The sequence below is a fragment of the Taudactylus pleione genome, unplaced genomic scaffold (assembly GCF_031769625.1).
Source record: "Taudactylus pleione unplaced genomic scaffold, aTauple2 ptg000472l, whole genome shotgun sequence".
Classification (NCBI taxonomy): domain Eukaryota; kingdom Metazoa; phylum Chordata; class Amphibia; order Anura; family Myobatrachidae; genus Taudactylus; species Taudactylus pleione.
This window is the reverse complement of record NW_028284874.1, coordinates 264,906-284,948: the sequence shown is the minus strand read 5'-3', so window position 1 is coordinate 284,948 and position 20,043 is coordinate 264,906. Positions and strand designations below refer to the sequence as shown.

At 45.0% G+C, this 20,043-nt stretch overlaps 1 protein-coding gene across 1 annotated transcript in view; it reads left to right on the top strand.

Annotated features, from left to right (window-relative positions):
* Nucleotides 1-18,510, top strand: part of UBOX5 (U-box domain containing 5) — a 39,525-nt gene extending 21,015 nt beyond the window's left edge. Inside the window, exons 3-5 of the mRNA XM_088448932.1 lie at nucleotides 3,538-4,726; nucleotides 9,501-9,668; nucleotides 15,288-18,510. Of these exons, the coding sequence (XP_088305058.1) occupies nucleotides 3,538-4,726; nucleotides 9,501-9,668; nucleotides 15,288-15,496 (1,566 nt within the window). The 3' untranslated portion in view covers nucleotides 15,497-18,510. The remainder of the gene's footprint in view (nucleotides 1-3,537; nucleotides 4,727-9,500; nucleotides 9,669-15,287) is intronic.
* The last annotated feature ends 1,533 nt before the right edge of the window (nucleotides 18,511-20,043 follow it).

The following is a 20,043-nucleotide window of genomic DNA, read 5'->3' as shown; positions in this document are numbered from 1 at the left end:
GCTCATCCGGCATAGAGACGCCCACTGCTGCTTTCTCACATCCTTACTAGCTCGCACTCCTGCGTATACATCGGTACCATTGACGCACATCGGCCCATCACGCACATTTACACCAGGCCTGAGCAGCCGCAGAAATTGCAAGTATCATCGCACGCAGTGAGCGCTCAAGCTGCGTAGGCAGTCACAGTGGCTAATTTCTGCACGCCCAGGAAACGGCGTTCAGCTGGACAGACACGCCTGCATTTCTCCGACCACTCCCCCGTCACCACCCCCCAAACAATCTGCGATTCCTCAGTACTCGCAGTGCGATCCCGGCGCACGCGCAGTGCATACGCATGTGGAGAGTTTAGCAATCGATCGTCCTGCGTACGTAATTGCAATTGCCATACGCTGCTGAGTCAGGCCCTAAGGCCTAAGGGAAAAATGAGCCCAATGAAGGAAAAAGTAGCAAGGTTGAGACAAAATGACACTGGGCAGGTCCGATACAAGCCACCCTCGTGTGCATCATTAGGCTCATTAATCCGCAACCTTGTAACAATTCCTTTCAGACGTAAAAAGAGGTATATTTACTAAAGTGCGTTTTTTTTAGAAGTGCAGTTGTTGCCCATAGCAACTAATCAGATTCTACTTCTCAATTATCTAGCACCTTCTAGAAGATAATAAGTTGAATCTGATCGGTCGTTATGGGCAACATCTCCAGTTCTAAAAACTCTCACTTTAGTAAATACACCCCTAAAACTCAATATTGCGGAAAAATTATGTAGCAAGGCAATTGCGCCAGGCTTGTCTCGCTGCACGGTGGAAAAGGGATTGGTATACGAGGACACATCTGTATATCTGAAAAGGTCACCGTGCCCGATTGGACGGTAATTTGCAAATTTTCGGGTGAAAAATGAACATACAGTAAAGTTCTACCTGACCTATCTAATGTGAACTGGAGATTTACGATGATGTTAATCAGTATAATATTAGTATAAAATATACAGATGGTAGCCTGGTAAGGGAACCGTTCACCCATTTCGCAGAGATGGCCATACACTGCTCAGCTGCTTTACCCACCACGCGATGCGCAGAGTTGCCCCCCGCCCGTTGCCAGCAGTATGAGGTGCAGTGATGACACGCTGAATACATAGAGAAATGAAATAGTATAATTGTTTCAAGAAAAAGAATAGTGTAGTAGAAGGACATACGCAAAGCACTCTTCTGTACACATTAACAAAACACTACTTGACAGGGGAGTGATAGTAATTCTCCACAAATCCTATATGGATAATGCCGACTCAGTGCTAATGGGAATGAAAGCATTTTAACTGTGTCGGCATTATAGCTTCAAATTTGATCTCCCGCATAGTAATTGCCGACATTGTAATCTTCTAAAAACAAACTACTACACACTTGATGCACTAAAAAACAGCTACTAATAAATAAATAAATAGGCTTATATTAGCAGCATTTGAAACTATTATTGGTAAGAATCCTCAATGTACAAACAAATATCTGAAATATGCGCCGTAGAATGGGCAGTGCACAGAAATGATGCCAGAATTGGCACCATACGCTGCCCGGTGATGATACCCCAGGTCCTGCAGTTTGGATAGCAGGCAAGTGGCAGAAGTATACGGGGAAGCCATGCTTCTGTGTATAGGGCCCAGGGATGCTAATGGCTCTTAATGCTGTTAGCCCTGCTCTGAACCTGGCAGCTGTGACTACACCAAGTTCTGTTACTTTGTTGAAACAATGTCGCCACACTCTGTAAACCCGCCCTTAGTGGTCACTCACATCTGAGCGCCGCTGGTGTGTTGTTTTTTTTTTTTTTTTTAATTTGCTCATTAGAACATTTAATTATTTCTATCTATAGCTACAGTAGACCAATGAAAAGGGAAGTAAAACTGCACAGAAAGTTCTCTCAATATGTACAGATGTGTCCACATACATCTATCCTCCGTGCGCTACAAGTCGCGCCACACATAACGCGGGTGCTTCGTGTGACGCCGAGATCTTTTCGTGTGACTTTTTACCTCAAAATGTGTATTATTCGCACAGTGATGCCACTATTTAGCACAAGCAGCTTAAGTTGAATAAAATGATATGTGGCATGCCTATATTGTGCTGATTTTATCTCCGTGTGAAACGCTACGTTACATTGTCACAGCCGCTGATACTGTAACGTAGCTTTTTGCATGCAGATAACTCGCAGTCGCTCACAGAACATAGGCATGCCGCATATCCTATTTTTCAGCAGAAGCTGCTCGTGCTACATATTCGCATCACTGTGCGACTAACAGTGGTATTCAATATGGGTGCGATAACATCGTTTTTGCGTTAATATCGCAATTATGACATCATTATCGCAGGTTTTACTTTTACACCCTATTCAATTTCAAAGACTTATCGCAGTTTTGAGAAGTCTTTGATAAGAAACGGGGATAACTTTTCACCATTGAATAGGCGTCGAAAAAAAGTGCAGAATTGGGGTTTAGGGGTGCAGGCTTAAAAAGAATAGCCTGCACCCCTGAGAATGACATTTAAAAAAGAACTGTGTCAAAAAAAGTAAAATAAAAAAAATAGGGACACCCCAAAAAATTAATAAAAAAATTGGGGTGCAAAAAAAAAAAGGGAAAAAATTGTATAACAATAGGGAAATAGGTTCAGGGCTATTCTGCAAGTATGCGGCAGGTGTTTTCTAGAATAGAATTATAACGGCTGGTGCGCAAATGCAGAATTTTTAAAAAATTACTTTAGGGACACCAAAATATGCTAGTACCCATTTTCATGTACCCCAAATTTGATGGGACCACTTACAAAAACGAAAAAAATAACCTCTCTTCTGCATCACTTCTTCAATGTCGGGAAAAAAACGCCTGCTGCGGCTATTTAAATCCCCGACTTTAAATTAAAGGCTAAAACGGGGGTACCCATAGTGTTCCCCCATGTTTTTACAACTTTCGGGGGTCTTACAATTATTTTAAGGAAAAATTCGTAACTTTACGCAAATCCAACTTTGGAGTTTCCCGTTTTCGTTAATTTTATATTGAATACGGGGATAAGCGGGAGCGCGCACCAGACTTTAACGCAGAAAAAAACTCCGATATGAAAAGTTAACTTCGACAGTGAAGTTAACGTTTCATATTGAATACCCCTGTAAGACCCTTTTGAAAGTGAAAAGATGCTCGGTGCCACAGAGTTACGGCGCGACTTGAAGGACTGTTTAGCTCGCAAGGAGGCTAGATGTATGAGGACTCGTCTGTATACATAATTACTTACAGGACGTGCTGTGTAAAGGGGAAGAAGGCATGACTCTGTATTGGCAGGCACTGGCATACATTCTCTTACTCTCCTCCCATTAATAATGTTGTGTCCTGGGCTGTAATATTCTGTTACAATGACGATGATGAATGTCCTCCCAGCAATGATACACACGTCTCTGCTTGCATAATCCCGTGCCTCGTGCGACCACGGACAGGACAGCAGCAAGCTGCTCCTGTTTCTTCACACTAGTGTTTCCTTCCAAATGCTGACATGTTTTTGCTGTTTTAGATCAGCGCTGACAGCTACGAAGTGGAGAATCTGGTCTCCGAAGACCTCGCTAAAAGGAATCGTGGGTTTCGCTGTGAATATTTTATTAAACCTCCTGTACACATCACCATATCCTTTCCATTCAACATCGATCTATGTAGGATTAATATAGATGCCTCATCCGGGGGCCACCATAACTTTTCCGGAATGGACATTTATACAACTACCTCCACCAATCGAATGTCTTGGAATAACCAGGAGTGGAACCAGCCGGCTGCGGTCGGCCAGGGACTGGACAAAGAAGTATTTGTCTTGGTGGGGAAAGTTGTGCTTAAGAATCAGAGCAAAGCCACTTTTAATAACCGAGGCTTCAAGCCAAGACACCCGTTCCACCAAACCGACAATGTGATGTCATACCCCGGATCGGCGTGCCAGGACCTGTGGAATAAAGGGCAGAACTCTCTTAGTAACGTCAGCCACTTGAAGATCTGTATAACGCACGTCGCTGGGGGCGCCCTGTGCAGTATAAAGAAAGTGGAGGTGTGGGGTCAACCGGCTAAGACTTATCCCAGGGAGATGGTGGAGAGCGTGTATCAGATCGCCTGCATGGGTCTGCCACCTGGTTTCCTGCCACCGTGCCCCATGTCGCCAATGGAAAGTAGCCACGTGTCTTACAGTAACGCAGAGAACACGCAGTACAGCCTGAGCGAACTTGCCAACGTTCTCCAAGATGTCCCAGAGGAGTTCCTGGACCCCATTACACTTGAGATCATGACTTTGCCCATAATCCTTCCATCGGGAAAAGTCATCGACCAAAGCACACTCGATAAATGCAACCAAAGTGAAGCATCCTGGGGCAGGATGCCAAGCGACCCATTTACGGGTGTCCCTTACACGCCACAATCCCAGCCTCTCCCCCATCCCTCGCTGAAAGTAAGGATAGACTACTTCCTCCTACAGCACCAAATTCCTGGCTCCACTCTCCTGGGCAGGGCCCAGGCGGGAGGTGCGGTGACGCCTTCAGCCTGCGCCTTGTCCTCCATGAAAAGGAAGGTGGAGTGGATGGAGGATTCTGCCAATGACGGTGACAATGTAGACACCTATTTGTCAGCTGTTAGTGGTCTCTGTTCTTCTACCTCAGATTTTACTACAAAGAAGCTGAAGACTGAAAGTGATAGTCAGGTGTCACAGATGGACTTCTCAAATTCAGGTATTCAGTGTCTACACAACTACTGCTATATAATTGCTACATCTGCTCTCCACAGATCCCCGACACATTAATATAGACTAGTGTTCACTCTAGGTGAACAGCGCCGGCCTAGAGAAGGTGACCGAAAAGGGGTGTGGCCACGGGACAAGGGGGTGTATCTTTAAGACGCACCCACTTTTCATCACTCTTAAGGACATGCCGGGCTTCTCCCAAACGCTTGTTCCTCTGTGAATGAATGCCAGGCGCATGCGTCCGACATCTATTCACCGCTGGTAATCGCTATACCGTATTTTTCCCCACCCATCGGACACTGCGACCCGCGGGTGATAGTGACCACACCCGGCAGGCTGTTTTAGCAGGGCGCCGCCAAGGGAGGCAGGGCGTATTCTGCCCTCTTGAAATCGTGCAGGGCGCAGCGCCCTGTTAGAACGACCTGGCGGGGACGCTATGTAGAAGCCCCAGCGTTCTATTTCTACTTAGAAATGACATCTGCTCCATTTAAATGTGTATTTCATTTTACAATTGCTCATTCTGAAAAATTGTGCTTCCTTGGCCGGTTGCTTTAAACCTTTTACAACTGAGGGTTTTTTTTTTTTTTTTTAATTGGACCGAAACTGCCCCCCTCCCCAAAACATTATTTGCTTGTGCTTCAATTCAGAGATTTAATTGGGTATGTTATACTCGCGTAAATCATTGCTGCCATCATTGCCGATAATGGGTCAGTTTGTTTAATTACGTTGATTGTGGCAAAATATGGCAGCGTGCGGCGAGCAAGATTTGAGCTTAAAACTTATCAGTAGTCAAGGAAGTAAAAAGAGAGCAAGGAACTCTTGTTTTTTGGGCGGCAATCTTATGTAATAATTAGACCTTGGACAGAGAAACTGGAGAAGTTGCCCACATTCGCCAATCACCTAACTGTCATGTCATAGACTGTCCTAGATAAATGACAGCTAGAAGCTGGTTGGTTGCTTTGTGTAACTTCTCCACTTTACCTCTCTACAAGGCTTGGTACATCTCCCCCTATGGAAGTAATACCCCATGGCAGGTTATGCAGTTCTGAGCCGTGCTGAAATTTCTCCTTGCCCCTGGTGATTGCATTATAGAAACCATGTACAATAATGTCTATCGCCCCATATTACATAACACAGGGTGAGGGTCTGCCCGTACAGCTACTCACAGACAGTACAGGAGTAATACACACACTGCATGTCTATCACACCATATTACATAACACAGGGTGAGGGACTGACCGTACAGCTACTCACAGACAGTACAGGAGTGATACACACACTACATGTCTATCACACCATATTACATAGCACAGGGTGAGGGTCTGACCGTACAGCTTCTCACAGACGGTACAGGAGTAATACACACACTGCATGTCTATCACAACATACTACATAACACAGGGTGAGGGTCTGACCGTACAGCTACTCACAGACAGTACAGGAGTGATACACACACTGCATGTCTATCACACCATATTACATAGAACAGGGTGAGGGTCTGACCGTACAGCTGCTCACAGACAGTACAGGAGTAATACACACACTGCATGTCTATCCCACCATATTACATAACACAGGGTGAGGGTCTGACCATACAGCTTCTCACAGACAGTACAGGAGTGATACACACACTGCATGTCTATCACACCATATTACATAACACAGGGTGAGGGTCTGACCGTACAGCTACTCACAGACAGTACAGGAGTAATACACACACTGCATGTCTATCCCACCATATTACATAGCACAGGGTGAGGGTCTGACCATACAGCTACTCACAGACAGTACAGGAGTAACACACACACTGCATGTCTATCACACCATATTACATAACACAGGGTGAGGGTCTTACCGTACAGCTACTCACAGACAGTACAGGAGTAACACACACACTGCATGTCTATCCCACCATATTACATAACACAGGGTGAGGGTCTGACCGTACAGCTACTCACAGACAGTACAGGAGTAACACACACACTGCATGTCTATCCCACCATATTACATAACATAGGGTGAGGGTCTGATCATATAGCTGCTCACAGACAGTACAGGAGTGATACACACACTGCATGTCTATCCCACCATATTACATAGCACAGGGTGAGGGTCTGACCGTACATCTGCTCACAGACAGTACAGGAGTGATACACACACTGCATGTCTATCGCACCATATTACATAACACAGGGTGAGGGTCTGACCGTACAGCTGCACAGACAGTACAGGAGTAACACACACACTGCATGTCTATCCCACCATATTACATAACACAGGGTGAGGGTCTGACCGTACAGCTACTCACAGACAGTACAGGAGTAACACACACACTGCATGTCTATCCCACCATATTACATAACATAGGGTGAGGGTCTGATCATATAGCTGCTCACAGACAGTACAGGAGTGATACACACACTGCATGTCTATCCCACCATATTACATAGCACAGGGTGAGGGTCTGACCGTACATCTGCTCACAGACAGTACAGGAGTGATACACACACTGCATGTCTATCGCACCATATTACATAACACAGGGTGAGGGTCTGACCGTACATCTGCTCACAGACAGTACAGGAGTGATACACACACTGCATGTCTATCGCACCATATTACATAACACAGGGTGAGGGTCTGACCGTACAGCTGCTCACAGACAGTACAGGAGTAATACACACACTGCATGTCTATCACAACATACTACATAGCACAGGGTGAGTGTCTGACCGTACAGCTACTCACAGACAGTACAGGAGTAATACACACACTGCATGTCTATCACACCATATTACATTACACAGGGTGAGGGTCTGACCGTACAGCTACTCACAGACAGTACAGGAGTAATACACACACTGCATGTCTATCGCACCATATTACATTACACAGGGTGAGGGTCTGACCGTACATCTGCTCACAGACAGTACAGGAGTGATACACACACTGCATGTCTATCGCACCATATTACATAACACAGGGTGAGGGTCTGACCGTACAGCTGCTCACAGACAGTACAGGAGTAATACACACACTGCATGTCTATCACACCATATTACATAACACAGGGTGAGGGTCTGACCGTACAGCTACTCACAGACAGTACAGGAGTAATACACACACTGCATGTCTATCGCACCATATTACATAGCACAGGGTGAGGGTCTGACCGTACAGCTTCTCACAGACGGTACAGGAGTAATACACACACTGCATGTCTATCCCACCATATTATATAACACAGGGTGAGGGTCTGACCGTACAGCTACTCACAGACAGTACAGGAGTAATACACACACTGCATGTCTATCCCACCATATTACATAGCACAGGGTGAGTGTCTGACCGTACAGCTACTCACAGACAGTACAGGAGTAATACACACACTGCATGTCTATCCCACCATATTACATAGCACAGGGTGAGTGTCTGACCGTACAGCTACTCACAGACGGTACAGGAGTAATACACACACTGCATGTCTATCCCACCATATTACATAGCACAGGGTGAGGGTCTGACCGTACAGCTGCTCACAGACAGTACAGGAGTAATACACACACTGCATGTCTATCACACCATATTACATAACACAGGGTGAGGGTCTGACCGTACAGCTACTCACAGACAGTACAGGAGTAATACACACACTGCATGTCTTTCGCACCATATTACATAGCACAGGGTGAGGGTCTGACCGTACAGCTTCTCACAGACGGTACAGGAGTAATACACACACTGCATGTCTATCCCACCATATTATATAACACAGGGTGAGGGTCTGACCGTACAGCTACTCACAGACAGTACAGGAGTAATACACACACTGCATGTCTATCCCACCATATTACATAGCACAGGGTGAGTGTCTGACCGTACAGCTACTCACAGACAGTACAGGAGTAATACACACACTGCATGTCTATCCCACCATATTACATAGCACAGGGTGAGTGTCTGACCGTACAGCTTCTCACAGACGGTACAGGAGTAATACACACACTGCATGTCTATCACACCATATTACATAGCACAGGGTGAGGGACTGACCGTACAGCTACTCACAGACAGTACGGGAGTAATACACACACTGCATGTCTATCCCACCATATTACATAACACAGGGTGAGTGTCTGACCGTACAGCTACTCACAGACAGTACAGGAGTAATACACACACTGCATGTCTATCGCACCATATTACATAACACAGGGTGAGGGTCTGACCGTACAGCTTTACAGACAGTAAATTGTGGAAAAGAAAACATTTTGGCTTGAGATTACCTGTTAGTATAAATGAATGCTATAGTGGGTGAATGCTGGGCACCACGTAGCCAATACAAGGGTCTAATTGTAAAGAAGGAACACAGTTCCAGGATATATGTGTATGTGTGTATATATATATATATATATTTTCATTTTGCATGTGCTTCCTGCTACCTTTTACTCAACTGTATTCCAAAGCGTAGCAGTTGTAGCTAGTGTATTGATGTATACTGTATACACCTGTGCTGTACAGAACTGTGTTGTGTCCAAGGGCAGTACATACAACTACTCTGCCTGATGAGAAAAGGTCATTGTAGAACACAGGAGGTATAAGGTGCAGGCCGGCATTTGCCAACTGGTAGATTAAAGTTCTCCGTAGGTGCGAGAGACTGTGTACAAAAATGTGACCTCACTAAAAGTGTGATCTGGTCCAAAATCGGAGTAAGGGGGGTCTAGAAGCCTCTGTTGTCTGATGTGTTGTATCCTTGTGCACAGAATCCATATCCCATGAACAGAGACTGACACAAAGCCTGGACCAGGCTCTGACCACAGCGCTGGGCTCCATGCCTTCCTACACAGCCAAGTTTATGAAGAGTCAGCCGCAAGGGTTTCACCTGGAGTGCGCCGGTAGCCCCCGCTGCACGACCAGCTCCACACCAACCGGTATTGTACTTGGCAGTGTCAGCCTGTTCTGTGCGCTCGCCCTATTTCTCATGCTCCGTTTCCATAGGTGTGTAAGGTTCCTCCCGGAAGGTGAACTGTATTTTAAGGGGCATCAGATCCACTTATCCAGCCATATGTAATAGCACACTAGACGCAAGGGTGGGGCAATAAGCGGCCTTCCAGATGTTATTGAACTACACATACCAGCATGCCTTGCAGCAGTTTAAGCATGGCTAATAGCAAAACTGTGGGAGCGCATGCTGGAATGTGTAGTTCTTCAACAGCTGGGGGGACGCTAATTGCCCCCCCCACTAGAGTTTGGTTGAAAAGTTCCTTTTTAAAGCGTCTACTTAGGCTGCCGGCAGAATCAGCCGATGTAACTTAAACGGGTTTTGGTGGCTTCTGCGCTCAATTGAATCTGTCCCTTAGTGCTTCAGCAATATAATGATTGTGTCATAAATAAAGACCACAAGCCTAAAAAGTGTCACATATCACATTACTCAGCGCAGTCTCCCATATACAGACTCAGGGGCACACAGATATACAGGTGTCACATATCACATTAATCAGCGCAGTCTCCCATATACAGACTCAGGAGCACACAGATATACAGGTGTCACATATCACATTACTCAGCGCAGGCTCCCATATACAGACTCAGGAGTACACAGATATACAGGTGTCACATATCGCATTACTCAGCACATTCTCCTATATATAGACTCAGGAGCACACAGATATACAGGTGTCACATATCACATTACTCAGCACAGACTCCCATATACAGACTCAGGAGCACACAGATATACAGGTGTCACATATCACATTACTCAGTGCAGTCTCCTATATACAGACTCAGGAGCACACAGATATACAGGTGTCATATATCACATTACTCAGCACAGACTCCCATATACAGACTCAGGAGCACACATATATACAGGTGTCATATATCACATTACTCAGCACATTCTCCTATATATAGACTCAGGAGCACACAGATATACAGGTGTCACATATCACATTACTCAGCACAGACTCCCATATACAGACTCAGGAGCACACAGATATACAGGTGTCACATATCACATTACTCAGTGCAGTCTCCTATATACAGACTCAGGAGCACACAGATATACAGGTGTCACATATCACATTATTCAGCACAGTCTCCTATATACAGACTCAGGAGCACACAGATACACAGGTGTCACATATCACATTACTCAGTGCAGTCTCCTATATACAGACTCAGGAGCACACAGATATACAGGTGTCACATATCACATTACTCAGCGCAGTCTCCTATATACAGACTCAGGAGCACACAGATATACAAGTGTCACATATCACATTACTCAGCACAGTCTCCCATATACAGACTCAGGAGCACACAGATATACAGGAGTCACATTACTCAGCACAGTCTCCCATATACAGACTCAGGAGCACACAGATATACAGGTGTCACATATCACATTACTCAGCGCAGTCTCCCATATACAGACTCAGGAGCACACGGATATACAGGTGTCACATATCACATTACTCAGCGCAGTCTCCCATATACAGACTCAGGAGCACACGGATATACAGGTGTCACATATCACATTACTCAGCGCAGTCTCCCATATACAGACTCTGGTGCACACAGATATACAGGTGTCACATATCACATTACTCAGCGCAGTCTCCTATATACAGACTCAGGAGCACACAGATATACAGGTGTCACATATCACATTACTCAGCACAGTCTCCCATATACAGACTCAGGAGCACACAGATATACAGGTGTCACATATCACATTACTCAGCACAGTCTCCTATATACAGACTCAGGAGCACACAGATATACAGGTGTCACATATCACATTACTCAGCGCAGTCTCCTATATACAGACTCAGGAGCACACAGATATACAGGTGTCACATATCACATTACTCATCGCAGTCTCCCGTATACAGACTCAGGAGCACACAGATATACAGGGGTCACATATCACATTACTCAGCACAGTCTCCTATATACAGAGTCAGGAGCACACAGATATACAGGTGTCACATATCACATTACTCAGCGCAGTCTCCTATATACAGAGTCAGGAGCACACAGATATACAGGTGTCACATATCACATTACTCAGCGCAGTCTCCCATATACAGAGTCAGGAGAACACAGATATACAGGTATCACATATCACATTGATCAGCGCAGTCTCCCATATACAGACTCAGGGGCACACAGATATACAGGTGTCACATATCACATTACTCAGCACAGACTCTTATATACAGACTCATGAGCACACAGATATACAGGTGTCACATATCACATTACTCAGCACAGTCTCCCATATACAGACTCATGAGCACACAGATATACAGGTGTCACATATCACATTACTCAGCACAGACTCCTATATACAGACTCAGGAGCACACAGATATACAGGTGTCACATATCCCATTACTCAGCACAGTCTCCCATATACAGACTCAGGAGCACACAGATATACAGGTGTCACATATCACATTACTCAGCGCAGTCTCCCATATACGGACTCAGGAGCACACAGATATACAGGTGTCACACATCACATTACTCAGCGCAGTCTCCCATATACAGACTCATGAGCACACAGATATACAGGTGTCACATATCACATTACTCAGCACAGACTCCCATATACAGACTCAGGAGCACACAGATATACAGGTGTCACATATCACATTACTCAGCGCAGTCTCCATATACAGACTCAGGAGCACACAGATATACAGGTGTCACATATCGCATTACTCAGCACAGTCTCCCATATACAGACTCAGGAGCACACAGATATACAGGTGTCACATATCACATTACTCAGCACAGTCTCCCATATACAGACTCAGGAGCACACAGATATACAGGTGTCACACATCACATTACTCAGCGCAGTCTCCCATATACAGACTCAGGAGCACACAGATATACAGGTGTCACATATCACATTACTCAGCGCAGACTCCTATATACAGACTCAGGAGCACACAGATATACAAGTGTCACATATCACATTACTCAGCACAGTCTCCCATATACAGACTCAGGAGCACACGGATATACAGGTGTCACATATCACATTACTCAGCGCAGTCTCCCATATACAGACTCAGGAGCACACAGATATACAGGTGTCACATATCCCATTACTCAGCGCAGTCTCCCATATACAGACTCTGGTGCACACAGATATACAGGTGTCACATATCACATTACTCAGCGCAGTCTCCTATATACAGACTCAGGAGCACACAGATATACAGGTGTCACATATCACATTACTCAGCGCAGTCTCCCATATACAGACTCAGGAGCACACAGATATACAGGTGTCACATATCACATTACTCAGCGCAGTCTCCCATATACAGACTCAGGAGCACACAGATATACAGGTGTCACATATCACATTACTCAGCACAGTCTCCTATATACAGACTCAGGAGCACACAGATATACAGGTGTCACATATCGCATTACTCAGCGCAGTCTCCTATATACAGACTCAGGAGCACACAGATATACAGGTGTCACATATCACATTACTCAGCGCAGTCTCCTATATACAGACTCAGGAGCACACAGATATACAAGTGTCACATATCACATTACTCAGCACAGTCTCCCATATACAGACTCAGGAGCACACAGATATACAGGAGTCACATTACTCAGCACAGTCTCCCATATACAGACTCAGGAGCACACAGATATACAGGTGTCACATATCACATTACTCAGCGCAGTCTCCCATATACAGACTCAGGAGCACACAGATATACAGGTGTCACATATCACATTACTCAGCGCAGTCTCCCATATACAGACTCAGGAGCACACAGATATACAGGTGTCACATATCACATTACTCAGCGCAGTCTCCCATATACAGACTCAGGAGCACACAGATATACAAGTGTCACATATCATATTACTCAGCGCAGTCTGCGGATGCGTCCTAGTCACATCACATTGCCTCTTAGACGCATTTTCAGCAATAAATGACGCTAGCAGAGCTGCACGGACCGTGTCTGCTCACTCACGTCAGGCAAGTCGCGCTGCATGGAGCCTAGATGTATGAGGACACATCTGTACAGTTCATCTATAGACATGTAAAATTCACGTTAAACCCTCATTGGAAAATAAAAAAAAAATCAGGACAAAATCGTCTGCTCCCGATCCACCCAAACCTTCCTCCAAATCCAGCTAACCACAGCCATTCGCCAGGGCTATACCCTTTATCTGTTTAGCAGTCCTCCTCCTTTTTTTTTTTTTTTTTTGACATACAAAATGAATGATTGTCTTGCCTCTAACAATGTGATGTAGACGCTGATTATAATCTCAATTTCAGGAGGCGGCAAATTTGTCGAAATACATACTAAATACTGGTGGAGGAAAATGAACTATTTCAACAATGCAGATATTTTTTAGACTTAACGTATTTTGTTTTAATCTGGTCAGGAACTGCGCTCTAATTCTTCCTATAGATTTTTTTAAATTGTTTCTTTGTGGTGATAAAAGGCTGTACATCTAATCAACACGTCCTTGTGCCCTAACTGCAGTGTAAAGTCATACTGACAGAGATCCATTAAAATAACACTAGGGGGTAAATTTACTAAAGTGAGAGTTTTTAGAAGTGAGTTTTAAAAGAGAAGTTGCCCATAGCAACCAATCAGATTCTACTTAACATTTAACTAGCACCTTCTAGAAGATAATAGCTAGAATCTGATCGGTTGCTATGGGCAACATCACTTCTAAAAACTCTCACTTTAGTAAATTTACCTCTAATGGTGCATACACACGGTCAGATGAACGATTATTACCAACGATTCGAACGATTGAACAATTTCAGACCGTATTAAAATGAATTAAATCGTCCAAAACTGACTGCAAACACATCAGATGTCCGATATCGTTCTCTGACATCAAATATCTAGTGTTCACTCTAGCTCCGGCGTGAGGCAGGGCGCTGGAGCTAGAGAGGGCACGTGACCGAGAAGGGGGCGTGGTCATCGAAAAGGGGGCGTGTCTATAAGACTCGTCCCCTTTTCGTCACTCTTGGGGGCGTGCCCGGCACTTACGGACACGCCGGGCAGCCCCCAAGCCCTGCAGACAGGGAGAATAGAGGCCGGGCGCATGCGCCCGGCGTCTATTCTCCGTCGGTGACCGGGTCACCGCACATTTCTTCACCCGCGGGACACTGCAACCCGCGGGTCAAGACAGCTCACGCAGGCTGTTAGGGCAGGGCGCTTTTTGCCCTCCTTCTGGAGGGCAGGGTGCTTTTTGCCTTCCAGAAGGAGGGCAGGGCGCCGCGCCCCGCTAAAACAGCCTAGCGGGAACGCTAGATATCATTGATTGAGCAATTTTTAAAATTGTTATCGTTCTGATCTGACGCAAAATCTGACCGTGTCTATGCACCATTATATCTTACCATATTAACTTTGTGGATGAGGTCCGTTAAAAATTGCAGTAGTTAAATATTTGACTGTGTGACTAGTATTATGTATAGGCCCTGGTGGATGTACCCCATATGCCTAACGTCTCTGTCTGTGTGTGTTCCTTACCCCGCAGAGCACAACAGAAGCGGCGCGTTCCAAGGATGCGCTTCCTGCACCAGGACATTTTCGGCCTATTGTAAAACGGAGCCTATTTATCAGCTCTCCTGCGGTCACCTCATGTGCCGTCCTTGTCTGGCTGAGACGCAGAAGTCCCTCTCTGTCGTGTGCATGAACTGTAACCGGACTGTGGCTACCCGCGACGTGCTAAGAGTCCACCTGTAGGCCACGCACACACACTTATCCTGGGATTCCAATGGAAGGAGCGTGGCGTTCAGGCTCCCTCTCTCTGCGACCCGGCACTTCAACGTGACCACCTATGCTGCTAATCGCTACACACGTGTGCATATTTATGTAGAAAGTCTGAGTTAGTTAGGCATTAAGACGCAGGCGCTTCCGCGGCTTGTTCCTGTCATAGCTGTGCTAGTGAGAATCCCGACAATCTAAAATGCCTCCTGTTTACAATGGGGTTTCTTGCTGTGCTAGATGGCAGTGATGTTCTGGAGGGATTATGTATTGAATTAAGTGCACTTGTGTATTGTGACTCTCATGCTTCCCTCCCTTGGCACCTAGTATGTTCCCATGTGGTTGAGTAACCCGTTTCCTTATCAACAACCTGCAGGCCTTGTGATACTATATATTACGCCCTACTGGACAAAAATGCATTACGTAGTTTTAAAGCTGCTGCAGTTGGGCAAATCACGTCTTCCTTTTATCCACCCAGCAACTCCTTCCAGATACGTTTTGGATATGGAAATGAGTAATGAGTCCCCCAGTGCTTCCCTGTGTCCTATAGGTATATAGTCTCCAATCTACCAGCTCTGGCTTGCTCTGACTAGCCATCCGTTTTGAAACCTTCAAATCAAAATATCTCGGCGGACATCTTTCTTTTTGTTATTTTTCCGAGTCTGGTCTCCATTTGCTGGTATAACGCCTCAGGTTCTTGCTCAAGATTTGATAGCAAATTCCCAGGTCATATCCTCCATGTTTTGAAGTCCTTCGGGAAATATGGTCAACTTCTCTTCCTAATAATTTGAGTACACCATAGGTTGTCGGAAAAACCATGTTGTATGTTTCAGAGACCAGAGGGAATGTGGTAGGATCATGAGATTTTTGTAGCCAAAAAAAAAAAAAAGATGATTTTTTTTTTTTTTTTCTCCCCCATGAAATATTAAGTGCTTCATTGTTATAAATCAGTCGAAAATACGGTCACTCAGTTGTCCATGGCTTGACTAGACATCACCTTCAAACTTGGAGGAGCCATTTTGTATGCTGCATATCAGTCTGTGCTTTTCACCACCATGATGTCACTGGTTCCTAGTGAATGGAAAGACTGCATTCTCAGTGATGTCACTGGTTCCTGATGAATGCATAGTCTGTATTCTCCTGGCCTCAGTGATGTCACCAGTTCCTAGTGAATGGATAGGCTGCGTTCTCGTTGCCTCAGTGATGGCAATGGGTCCTGGTGAATGGATAGGCTGCATTCTCTGGGCCACAGTGATGTCACTGATTCCTAATGAATAGATAGGCCGCATTCTCAGTGATGTCGCTGGTTCCTAGTGAATGGAAAGGCTACATCTCTGGGCATCAGTGATGTTTCCGGTGAATGGATAGGCTGCATTTTCGGTGATGTCACTGTTTCCTAGTGACTAAATAGGCTACATTCTCAGTGATGTCACTAGTTCCTAGATAAGCTGCATTCTCTGGGCCTCAGTGATGTCACTGGTTCCTAGTCACTGGATAGGCTGCATTCTCAGTGATGTCACTGGTTCCTAGTGAGTGGATAGGCTACAATATCAGGGCCTCAGTGATGTCACTGGTTCCTAGTCACTGGATAGGCTGCATTCTCAGTGATGTCACTGGTTCCTAGTGAATGGATAGGCTACAATCTCAGGGTCTCAGTGATGTCACTGGTTCCTAGTGAATGGTTTTATCTCATAGGCTGCGATGTATAACGGTAGAATAATGTAAGAGTAACAATTGTGCAATTCGATTTGAAATAAACACAGCTATAGAAAGTGCTTTCTAATGGACAATACCGAAGCAGAGGTAGAACAAAGTATTTAGTCAGCGTGCTGCTGTAAAAGAACCACCTAATGTATAATACAAGTTGCTTTCAGTAAATCAATTACTAATTGTTAGATATGAGCAGAGCTTAAAGAACTTGAGATAAGGACTGATTACTACAGAAGATTTATTCTGTGCATCGGCTTTCTATTGACAATGCCAATTTCTTCTGTAAGCCTAAACTGTCTGACAACAGAGAACAATAGTTTATAGTCCGCTAGTTAACAAGAATGCATCCTTTGTCTATACACGTAATGGAAAATTCCAGCCAAAACTAAATGTTCCGTTTAAATTCAATGAAACTGTTTCTGCGCCACCTGTCATGAACGACATTGAGCACCCACACTGGACGATATAACGTTCAGTGACGTCACCCTCCCTTATCCCCGTACTTGCAGAACCTGACGATATAGTGAAGTACGGGTGTTGAAAGATTCCGTCAACGACAAGCGGGAGTGCGCGTCGCTGGTCGTTGAAGGTACTGTATATCCACTGGACAGTATTGCGGACGATGAACGTTATCGTTCAGATCGGCCAATTTATCGTCTAGTGGATTCGCGGCTTTAGGTACCCACGTGTTCCCATTAGGAGCTGCAATACCTGGATGTGCTGGGGGTTGTATTTGTTACTTTCCACCCTAAATGTTCAATTTATCCAGTGCGTGGACTGAAGAGTTCGCCATCGCTTCCCTGCGCGCGAGGCTGGAGTGAAGTAAGTTCCGTAACCACAGTTCCTGCTCAATGCCGTTTTTAGGCCGGTATATTGGGTGGTTATTGTCCTTTAACTCCTCATACAGGTGTGAATGATACATTTAGAGGTACATGTAATTTCATGCCAGCGATGCCTAATCTGTACACGGCGAGCGACTTGTACACAAGTGATTTGGGCTAGTTTTCTTTTGTACCATCTTTGCATTGTCTGCTTTAGAGATTGTTTCACAGAACTTTTTTTTGTTTTTTTTTCCAATGTGCTTTTGTGTTTAAATTTCAAGTGCCAACCGTAAAATAGGCCAAATGCTCTTACCCGCACCCTTCCCGAGACACTGTGTCCTCTAATCCTGACTCATCACAGGAGTGGCTGTAGAAAGACTCGTTACGCTTCTGTTGGACCAGGACGATTACAACTGATTAGTGTCATGTGCGCCTCATTAAAGCTTTGGTAAAGTTTGTGAATTTTGCTTGTTTTATTGTGTATGATCAGCTATTTCCTGTGGCGGCATGGGAGCCAGGACGGGGGAACGGCTCTCTCCCCCCAAACATTTTTAAGTTGCGTCGCCCGCGGGCGGTCAGGGGCTGTGCTTTATAGCCCTTGCACCGCACAGAGGAAGAGGTGTAATGTGCGGCCTTTAAGTTAAAAGACCGCACATTACACCACCTCCTATTACTATAAATCACAGCCCCTGACCGGCCTCGATTACTGCTATGGTCCCTGCGCGCCCAGGTAAGATGTAGGGAGAAGGTGCTTCAGAATGATTGTTACCCTCCCAACATAAAATTGGTCCGAGGCCCCTGTGTGGCTGGACACAGTGAGGTGAGAGACCCTAAGTGTATAATGTTGCAAGGAGAATGACATAGACACGGAGGCTGTTTGCAGGAGGAGGAGGCTGTTTGCAGGAATCATTCCATTCATCCATTGACAATCCACACAGAGTATCAGGCTCGCACATGGGCATCTGTGTACTCTGTACCGCTTAGTGCTCGCCGTTAATGAGCTGAGCAGGACTCCGTTCAGTCCTCGGCAGGGAAATTTGCTGGTTGACACCAAACTCCCTGCCACCGGCAACACAACAGAAGTTCCCGGAGCCATGAACTTACTGTAACTTTGCCAATTTCTTTTTTCCAATCATATAACTTTATTAGAAAATCAATAACAGACGGACAAGAAAAAAAAAAAAAGGAAATCATTCCCCGGGAAAGATTAAGGGTAAATCTACATACAAATGTAAATAACACAGATAACTAAATAACAAAACAATTTACTAACATTAATTTTACCAGAATAAAATGAAATACATTTTTTCTTTTTTTTTTTTAAAAAGTAAAAGAAAAGGGAGGAGAAGGAAGTGAGCGAAAACTAGGGAAGAGTGATTACAAGAAAACAATATGTAGTAGCATATAGATTATGGAGATATGTCCTTTTAAAGTCCCATTGGGGGAAAATAGTCGAGAATGGGGGGAAATGGATTAAAAAAAAAAAAAATTTAAAACAATGGGGAATGGGGAAAGGGAGAGCGAAAAGAAGTGGAAGGAAGCTATAGCAATGAGGAAGACACGAGAATAGTAAGCAGGTAATTGGGAAAGGCCAGGAGCGGTCACAATCCGGTTCTGTACCAATTAAACCAGATTGCATTAAACTTGTCTACCGTGTTGTTTTGAAGACTCATTACAAATTCCATTTTGGCCACAAACCAGATGCGGTCGAGTAGGGGGGAGTGATAGCTTCCAAGATCTAGCAATTCGATATTTAGCGGCACAAGAGATGTGGAGGGCCCATTTAGTCTCATGTTTGGATAGTTGGCAGGCCGGGGCACCCAGAAGCAACTAGGCAGGGGTAAGGGGGGTATCAAGGGAGACCAATGATGATATAGTAGATTGGACCATAGACCAAAAAGGGGCAATATGTGGACAAGTCCACCAGACATGGAAATAAGAGACTATTTGGCCACATTGTCTCCAGCAGAGGTTGGAGGAGTTAGGGTATTTTTG